The 10,349-nt window shown below is 40.5% G+C and overlaps 1 protein-coding gene across 1 annotated transcript; it reads left to right on the top strand.

Moving 5' to 3' along the window:
• The first annotated feature begins 224 nt into the window (after nucleotides 1-224).
• Nucleotides 225-4,938, top strand: LOC131722757 (zinc finger protein 239-like). The gene has a single exon (XM_059015830.1). The coding sequence runs from the start codon at nucleotides 281-283 to the stop codon at nucleotides 1,349-1,351; it is 1,071 nt and encodes a 356-aa protein (XP_058871813.1). The 5' UTR covers nucleotides 225-280; the 3' UTR covers nucleotides 1,352-4,938.
• The last annotated feature ends 5,411 nt before the right edge of the window (nucleotides 4,939-10,349 follow it).

The following is a 10,349-nucleotide window of genomic DNA, read 5'->3' as shown; positions in this document are numbered from 1 at the left end:
CAGGGGTAATGTCTTCAGCAAGGGCTGGTCGATATGATGTTATTGGGCACACTCTGCAGTTCAGGGGGTATGCGCATGCATACGGGGCCACAGCCAGCCTAGGTCTGTGCTCAAGCATAAACGGGGGCTCAAATGAGAAGAATCTTTGAATCTGATCAAACCTAAGCCAGTTCAGATCTGAGTTATAAGTGTAAACACACCAATAGAGAACTGATCATAATACTTCATTTCATTTCTGTTTTCAGGACTGCCCTATCTTGGTGAAAGCCAAGGAACAAAGATGGAGTCTGTTTACATTAAACAGGAGGTGGTTCAGGAATTGGTACCTATCTGCATTAAACAGGAGATGCCTGAACTGGAGCCTGTCCACATTAAAGAAGAGACTGAACTAGAGCCTGTCCACATTAAAGAGGAAGAGACTGAACTGGAGCCTGTCCACATTAAAGAAGAGACTGAACTGGAGCCTCTCTACATTGAAGAGGAGCCTATTGGCTTGTTGCTTAAGGGTTCAGAAAACATATCCCGGCCAAAGATATCACATCAATGTAGTGGATATGGGAAGAGCTTTAGTCAGTCAGGAACCCTAAAAACACACCAGCGAATTCACACTGGAGAGAAGCCATATCACTGTTTTGAATGTGGGGTGAGCTTCACTGTGTCAGGAAGCCTAAAAACACACCAGCGAATTCACACTGGAGAGAAGCCATATCAATGTACTGAATGTGGGAAGAGCTTCGTTCAGTTAGGTGACCTAAAAAGACACCAGCGAATTCACACTGGAGAGAAGCCGTATCACTGTACTGAATGTGGGGAGAGCTTCAGACAGATTGGAAGCCTAAAAAGACACCAGCGAATTCACACTGGAGAAAAGCCTCGTCGCTGTACTGAATGTGGAAAGAGCTTCAGTGAATTGGGACACCTAAAATCACACCAGCGAATTCATACTGGAGAGAAGCCATATCACTGTAATGAATGTGGGCAGAGCTTCAATCAGTTAGGAGTCCTAAAAAGACACCAGCGAATTCACACTGGAGAGAAGCCATATTACTGTACTGCATGCGGGAAGAGCTTCCGTCAGTCAGGAGACCTAAAAGCACATCAGCGAATTCACTCTGGAAAGAAGCTGTATCCCTGTACTGAATGTGGGGAACGCTTTAGTAGGTTTAGAGACCTTAAAAGACACCAGCAAATTCACACTGGAGAGAAGCCGTATCACAGTACTGAATGTCGTAAGAATTTCAGTCAGTTAGGAAGCCTACATCTACACAAGCGAAATCACACTGGAGCCAGCCTCCCTAACTATCCCTCACCTCTCCACCCTGCTTGTTTGAATGTGTGGATAGCTGTCTGATTCTCTGATTAATGCTCTCTCTCTCTCTCTCTCTCTGTGTGTGTAGTGAATGAAGGGGTTCCCCAGAGTGAGAGCCAGTCCTGAAGGAGACAGACCCATTCTTTCAGAATGAACTGGACAGCCCTGGGATTCAGCTCCACTCCTGCCCCTGAATTGGAAATGAATCTCACTCATCATGCTGTGAGGATTTAGGACAGGCAACGCTGTTTTCAATGAAGTTGTTCCAAATTCCTGATGCCAAGGCAAATCTATCTGTAGTTGCACTCAAATCAAAACGCAAAAATAAAGATTTCTCGAAAAAATTCTTGTAATAGTAATATTATAAGACAGCAGACTATATACGCTCACGTAGACAGCCAGACAGCAAGAAATTGATATGATTACAATAGAGATTTGGATAACGCATATCTAGACGTCAAGAGCAATATTCTATTCAAATACATACTGCTGTAAGCTTAGTGGAGGTACAGATAACAAACTGGCTTGTATATACATGTAAAAAATAGCGTACTGTAGGTTATATTAACAAAAAAAGCATGTATTGAAACAAGCAGTCAAAATGACTACTTTTGGCGGTTCTAGGTAGAAGTGCTCCTGACTTTTTTTTATTTTTGAGATTCTTACTTTCAAACGCCGTCAGGGTATTTAATACAGGTATTTAGGAAAAGTCAAGAACAGACAACCATGGATCTTTAACACACGCAGAGTAATTTAAATTTTAAAAGTGAAAACCGTCAAAATGACTACCGTGGCGGTTCTAGTGTTAAACAAAGCTGCCAATAACATTTATGATATTTTTAAAATTTAATTTGAGCTATAAATGGCATTACTGTTCCAATGTCAGTGAGTACAGTATACAATACATAAGTGAATTGTTTAAAAGCACCCAAAACTAAGAATATCTTCATGGGTGTGGCAGCAGTGTGTGCTTCATCTAACTAGTATGGCCTCTAAGCTCTTGCACCAGTGCAGACACAAGCTGAAGCAACCTTGTGTTTTTTGTTTTTATTTTAGGTGGTGCAAACTTTGCACTGGAGCAAAAGCTGTTTTGGTTTTGCGTGAATTTGAATGAATGAATCTGCTTTGCTGAGTGTTTAAATACTGAGAAACCCCAAGCTTGTTGTCTACTGGAGCCCTGCTTCAGTGCAATGAGATTGAAATACAATGTGTAGATTGTTGTATATCCAATTATTAGGACAGACCACAATATTAGAGCTGTATAAATATAATACTGTAAAACATGAAAGGTTAGCAAGCAAACCATTTTCACTAATGTTACATTTGTTACAAATCTGCAGAACCTACATACTGCAACATTGCCATCATTACTACATTCATAGTTTATACAATTTGAATAACTGATATAAACAATCTGCAGAATGAAGTTGCCTCAGACTGTTTGACAGTAACAGAGCTGGTGCTTTTGTGGAATCACCATTAGCTGCTTATTCCTTTTGGGCAAAATATGTCCTGTTTGCTTCTATTTTTATTAGTATGCTATTATTAGAGTGACGCAGGGTCTTCTGGTTTTCATTCCAATTAACATAATTGATCTAATTACACCGTGTAACAATTTTTTTTTTTTTTGGTTCCTGGGTAGTAAGTGTTATTTCCTAATTGCTTATGCCTCAAAAGTATAGAAAATGGCTATTATTCCTGGGCAATCAGAAGGCCGAAAACTATGTGGAGCTGGTTGAGACTCTGGTGAAGAACTACGGCACAATGGGCTGTAGGATGTCCCTCAAAGTCCATATCCTTGATGCTCATCTTGATAAATTCAAGGAGAACATGGGAGCGTACTCGGAGGAGCAAGGCGAGCGCTTCCACCAGGATATACTGGACTTTGAACGCCGCTACCAAGGACAGTATAACGAGAACATGATGGGAGACTACATTTGGGGGCTGATTCGTGAAAGTGGTTTACAGTATAATCGTAAATCTCGAAAAACTACTCACTTCTAAATCTTTTGTAGTCATTTTTGTATTACTTTAGTATAAATACATGTTAATTTGGATTCATATGTTGTTTTTTTCTGACTTTATGTGAACGAAAAGACACAAATTCGCCCGTTTTCTCATTGGAAATAGGTACATTTCAAAATATCACTGTCCTGGTCACAAAAGCAAAGTTTGTGGGGAATAATAGCCATTTTCTATACTTTTGAGGCATAAGCAATTAGGAAATAACACTTACTACCCAGGAACAAAAATTGTGCTACATAGTGTTATTTGTTCATTTGGACATATTTTATATTTTTCAAGGTCTTTTACAGTTGATGATTTAAAAATACACTTGATTCAAGGTACACAACCTATGAAACATTTTGAGACCTGGAGAGAAGTGTTAAATGTGTCCAATTAATAAAATCATTAGACCAATTAAGTGATTGAGAGCTCGGGTGGAACGAAACCAGAAGACACTGCGGCCCTCCAGGAGTTTGACAGCCCTGTCCTGAGGCAAGCTTTGCGATTTAGAAAGGATTTCATTGACATTGAGTTTGAGTTCCTGTACGTTTTCCAGTATCTCTGTGTATGGGAGTGGCCTAAGATATTGAGGTATTAATGTTAAATATGATATCTTCATAATTATGCACTACAAGGGCACATTATTATGTTTCCATTACCTCTGTATGTAAAAGGTTTGTCATTGTTTAAACTGTCATTGATTCCTGAGATACAGATCTGCAGTGGAACTGAACAAACCCAAGGGAGACATTGGAAAATACAAGCTTGTCAAAGGGGGAGATGCTGCTGCAGGTTTGATAATATTGGCTTCATGAAATGAGAAATGGGATTCCCTCTGTGTCATGGAATTCCTTTGCTAGTGTATCATGATGTAAGCCCTGGAGTGTGGGTTCAGTCTTCATGAAATGAGAAATGGAATTCCCTCTGTGTCATGGAATTCCTTTGCTAGTGTATCATGATGTAAGCCCTGGAGTGTGGGCTCAGTCTTCATGAAATGAGAAATGGAATTCCTTTGCTAGTGTATCATGATGTAAGCCCTGGAGTGTGGGCTCAGTCTTCATGAAATGAGAAATGGAATTCCCTCTGTGTCATGGAATTCCTTTGCTAGTGTATCATGATGTAAGCCCTGGAGTGTGGGCTCAGTCTTCATGAAATGAGAAATGGAATTCCTTTGCTAGTGTATCATGATGTAAGCCCTGGAGTGTGGGCTCAGTCTTCTCTGCTGCCTGCTTGTTCTCAGTGTGAGTTCAGCTGCATGTCCAGCGTCCTGAGCTGGGCTTTGAACCCACTGGGGACGCAGCTGAGAACAAGCCAGACCCACGACTCAGGGATAAAATAACAAGATTAGAAAGCTTATACGTAGAACTTTTTTTATTGATTTGAAAATTAGACATTTTGAAATCTAACAAATACTGTACTGGTATTATGGCTTCTGGTAGACTTTTATGATATAATTGTGTAGTTTCTTTGATTACATGAAGGTAAATAAAAGATTTAAATTATGTTCATGTGTTTTGTTTAATGGATTGGGGTGTGACTTGAAAAGCCTGAACTGTCCCAGTGTCCATGGGGTCATACTGCACATGAAAGACTCCTTTCTGAAATACACTGACAGCAGACTGTGGATCCAAACCAACATACAAATGCACCCTGTGCACTTAGACTGATAACCCTGTTTCCAAAGTCAGACAAGAGCGTTCTGGGCATCTCATTAAAGGGGATATATTTCTGTTTGATGGGTCTGCTTCATCTGTCTATGCCAAACCTTTTTTTTCATACAATTAATATAGACCATGTTAAAGTAATTGTAGCTGACACAATAATTCCACACATCTTCCTGCCTGAGTTCTGCTCAACTACCTCATGTTTTGTTCTGTGAATATTTTTAGATGTACAGTTTATGCTATCTGTCTGTGTAATACACTCTTATAATCTGTTTTCTACAGTGAGAATTGTTTTTATTTGTGTAGGATCATTATCTTTACAAGGTATAGCTCTGCTGTGACGTTATTTCAATTAGAATGCTGGTAACCATGGTTTTGTGGTATGTTGAATATGATAAAGGTGTTTTATTAAATGAGACGTTTCTCAATGGCATAGTCTTTTTTTTGTTTTGTTTAAAGCATAAAGATCGACTTCACCCATTCCCTTCTTGAACTGAAAAATAAAGATTGAAAAAAATGATAAATTCTTTCTAAAATAAACGTCAATATTAATCGTCGATTTGGCAAAAAAATAAAAAAAAATAATAGCAGCAAGCCTCTGTATATGGAGTGTGTCAAAATGAAATCTAATAGCAGCAAGCCTCTGTATGTGGAGTGTGTCCAAATGAAATCGAAAAGCAGCAAGCCTCTGTATATGGAGTGTGTCAAAATGAAATCGAATAGCAGCAAGCCTCTGTATGTGGAGTGTGTCAAAATGAAATCTAATAGCAGCAAGCCTCTGTATGTGGAGTGTGTCAAAATGAAATCGAAAAGCAGCAAGCCTCTGTATATGGAGTGTGTCAAAATGAAATCGACTATCAGCAAGCCTCTGTATATAGTGTCAAAATGAAATTGAATAGCAGCAAGCCTCTGTATATGGAGTGTGTCAAAATGAAATTGAATAGCAGCAAGCCTCTGTATATGGAGTGTGTCAATGAAATCTAATAGCAGCAAGCCTCTGTATATGGAGTGTGTCAATGAAATCAAATAGCAGCAAGCCTCTGTATATGGAGTGTGTCAAAATGAAATTGAATAGCAGCAAGCCTCTGTATATGGAGTGTGTCAAAATGAAATCAAATAGCAGCAAGCCTCTGTATATGGAGTGTGTCAAAATGAAATCGACTATCAGCAAGCCTCTGTATGTGGAGTGTGTCAAAATGAAATCGAATAGCAGCAAGCCTCTGTATATGGAGTGTGTCAAAATGAAATCGACTATCAGCAAGCCTCTGTATATGGAGTGTGTCAAAATGAAATCGACTATCAGCAAGCCTCTCTATATGGAGTGTGTCAAAATGAAATCCAATAGCAGCAAGCCTCTATATGGAGTGTGTCAAAATGAAATCGACTATCAGCAAGCCTCTGTATATGGAGTGTGTCAAAATGAAATTGAATAGCAGCAAGCATCTGTATATGGAGTGTGTCAAAATGAAATCGAAAAGCAGCAAGCCTCTGTATATGGAGTGTGTCAAAATGAAATCGAATAGCAGCAAGCCTCTGTATGTGGAGTGTGTCAAAATGAAATCTAATAGCAGCAAGCCTCTGTATGTGGAGTGTGTCAAAATGAAATCGAAAAGCAGCAAGCCTCTGTATATGGAGTGTGTCAAAATGAAATCGACTATCAGCAAGCCTCTGTATATAGTGTCAAAATGAAATTGAATAGCAGCAAGCCTCTGTATATGGAGTGTGTCAAAATGAAATTGAATAGCAGCAAGCCTCTGTATATGGAGTGTGTCAATGAAATCTAATAGCAGCAAGCCTCTGTATATGGAGTGTGTCAATGAAATCAAATAGCAGCAAGCCTCTGTATATGGAGTGTGTCAAAATGAAATTGAATAGCAGCAAGCCTCTGTATATGGAGTGTGTCAAAATGAAATCAAATAGCAGCAAGCCTCTGTATATGGAGTGTGTCAAAATGAAATCGACTATCAGCAAGCCTCTGTATGTGGAGTGTGTCAAAATGAAATCGAATAGCAGCAAGCCTCTGTATATGGAGTGTGTCAAAATGAAATCGACTATCAGCAAGCCTCTGTATATGGAGTGTGTCAAAATGAAATCGACTATCAGCAAGCCTCTCTATATGGAGTGTGTCAAAATGAAATCCAATAGCAGCAAGCCTCTATATGGAGTGTGTCAAAATGAAATCGACTATCAGCAAGCCTCTGTATATGGAGTGTGTCAAAATGAAATTGAATAGCAGCAAGCATCTGTATATGGAGTGTGTCAAAATGAAATCGAAAAGCAGCAAGCCTCTGTATATGGAGTGTGTCAAAATGAAATCGACTATCAGTAAGCCTCTATGTGGAGTGTGTCCAAATGTCCATGTCAATGAGATTCTCTCCCCTTGCTGCATTGTATGTTTTGCTTATCTCAAGATTTGTCAATTCCTGATCGGGCCACGCTCAATATGGTGTGTTATTCAAGGACCCTTCACTACTTCACTGTGTGAACCCAGGGTAAAGACTTCTCTCCTCTATTGAGCTGTAACCCTATTTTGATGAAGTCATTTCTATTGAACAATAAACAGGGCAATTACTATACCTTCAGTTATTTAACCTGTTGCTAAAATAAAATGAAGACACAGCCCCCCCCCCCCCCCATTTGTGTCTTTTTAAAATATATTTTTGCTCTTTAGATTACAGTGCAGAAATAACCATGTAATTACTGTAATTTTATGGTAATAATCCAGTAATAATCCAAAACAGCTTCTTGAGTAGATTGTATTTCCCTTGCATTCGTGCTGAAAGCTGGCTCACCGCTTTCCCGGAATCATTGACTCTGAAAAGACAGAGCCTTTCGCCTATAAAGCAGTTTCCTTCTTTTGTCTGATATGTACGGAGAGCCGAGACTAAATATGTGACCCATATGAGAGATAAAAAGGAAACATTTCCAGAGGACTCCTCCATCTCCATCTGTGGAAACACAACCAACATCGTTAGTTACAACCAAACATCATTACTTACCTTCAAGAACTCACCTCTGGGACCTGGATTCAAACCGCCATCTTCAGGGAGAGGAGGCCATGTGATTAGCCCACTGCACCACCAGCTCCTGCAGGAAAGCGTTGGTTCAAATTCTTTGAAAATAAAGCAAAGAACTCTCCTGGATTTGAACCCAATCCACCTCACGTCCATGGAAGAGTCTGCTTTTTCATTGCCTTATATAGGAAATTAACCAAGTCTTTGAAAATAAAGGAAGAACTCACCTGGATTTGAACCTAGTCCCCCAAGATGAACAGCACAGCATACTAGTGAACTAGCCCACTGCACCACTTTATGACAGTCTAGCAGTCTAACCTTGTATATGAGATGAACTTCCCATGTCAGAGATCACACACGAGTTGAGAATCGTGAATCTTATTGCACAGTTTCATGTCACTGAAGAGAGCAGGGATTATCAGACACAAACCTATTACACAGCAGGGCTCTTAGGTAGATACCAGGGCTCCCAGGGTCAATGCTATGAGTGTTAACACTCCTCATATATATAATAACTGTGTGGCTTCCACAGGAACATGTGCTTTTTATATTGTGTCCCTCGTCAAGCTGTGGAATCTGAAGCTGCGCAGAAGAAATGATTCCACTTCCAGCAGGTTAACTTTGTGCAAAGTTTCCATTCTGATGTAAACTTTCATCCCCCCCAAGCACTGTACTGATGAAACAACATGAGTGCCAATCCTTCCTCCATAGGCAAAGCTAGCGCTGCTATTCAGGGTGAGCGTGCCTCAGCACTACCAGCAAGCACTCGGGCGCAGGGGAGCAAAGCAGCACAAGAGCCTCGATGTCTTGGCTTTGCGGGAGTGAAGGGAGCTCTGTGAACACTGTCCGTTTCTTTCTGCAGAGGAAACGGAAGATTATCCTGGAAAGCTACCCCTTAGGAGGAAGGACAGCGTTACAATGAAATAAACAGAACCAGATGTTGTATGTGGTTTTCTTTCCGAGTTAGGCCTTGAGAAAAATGGTCACCACAGTTGTTATTATTGAGGTGTACTTGCCGCTCGCTGTGTGTATGCCCACAGGTAAGTATGCTGGAACTGGCTCCCTCTGCTGGGGCACGGCATGCACACAGGTAAGTTTACAGGAACTGGCTCCCTCTGCTGGAGCATGGCGAGCACACAGGTAAGTTTACAGGATCTGGCTCCCTCTGCTGGAGCATGGCAAGCACACAGGTAAGTTTACAGGAACTGGCTCCCTCTGCTGGAGCATGGCGAGCACACAGGTAAGTTTACAGGATCTGGCTTCCTCTGCTGGAGCACGGCGAAACAGTACAATAGCTGCTGCAATCGTAGAAGAACGGTATCCCAGGTAGGTAAACTGGAGTTCGTTGAAACAGTATGATAGCTCCTGCTATCGTGGCAAACTGTATCCCAGGAAAGTAAACTGGAGTGCGTTGACACAGTATGATAGCTCCTGCTATCGTGGCAAACTGTATCTCAGGTAAGTAAACTGGAGTGTGTTGAAACACGTTAGCTCCTGAAATCATGCTGAACTGTATTCCATGAAAATAGTTGGAGTGAGCTGAAACAATACGATAGCTGCAGCAATCGTGAAACGGTGGTAACAACAGTACTAAATTCTGGTGTGTATTAAAACAATAAACAGAGTCCTAAAACTTTGTCCCGTTGTCTGTGTATTGTGTTGTCCAGTTCCACACAGTACACAATCCCAAAATAAACGTTTATAAAGCCTGTCCGACTGTCTGGGTGTTTTGTTTGCAGAGTCCTTCCCAGCACACCATAACAAAACTAAACCTGTCCCGACTCTAAACTGTATCAAATGCGACAGCCACGCCAGAACCAAAGATGGGCTCTGTGCACTATTTAATACACAGAGATTATACTCACTCTCTGCTACAGCTAAAAATAAACTGCGATGTCTTCACAACAATAAACAGTAATTCTGTAATGCACTGTAAACAAATAAATTATACTTGGTCTAACACAAGAAACTTACTTTTCACGAAGCATGAAAATAACTAGAACTCTTCAGACACCTAGAAACCTTTTCACGCTGTGATTTCAGAAGACTGTAGATCTCTCTGGTGGTGTATACCCCACTGCCACCCACCACGAGTGATCTGCTGGCTTCCTTATATCACAGCAGACTCCTCCCAAAATTCATTAACCCCAGGGCTTCTGGGGAACGTAGTTTTTGAAGCCAGACAGCCATTTCTTAAAGGGCCTACGCCCTATTATCACAATTATTTAAATATATATATATATATATAATGTATGTTTAAGGAGCCCAAATCAATCACCAAAGCTTACTTTAGTACTCATAACAGGCAAAATGAAACTCAACACATATAAATGATTAGGTTTATTAAGGCTCACA

The sequence above is a fragment of the Acipenser ruthenus genome, chromosome 51 (assembly GCF_902713425.1).
Source record: "Acipenser ruthenus chromosome 51, fAciRut3.2 maternal haplotype, whole genome shotgun sequence".
NCBI lineage: Eukaryota > Metazoa > Chordata > Actinopteri > Acipenseriformes > Acipenseridae > Acipenser > Acipenser ruthenus.
Note: the sequence above shows the minus strand (reverse complement) of the source record. Positions and strands in the feature narration are given on the sequence as shown.

What these genes read in the sequence shown, in the direction of transcription:
- LOC131722757 (XM_059015830.1), top strand. Translation starts at nt 281, where the DNA reads ATGGAGTCTGTTTACATTAAACAGGAGGTGGTTCAGGAATTGGTACCT.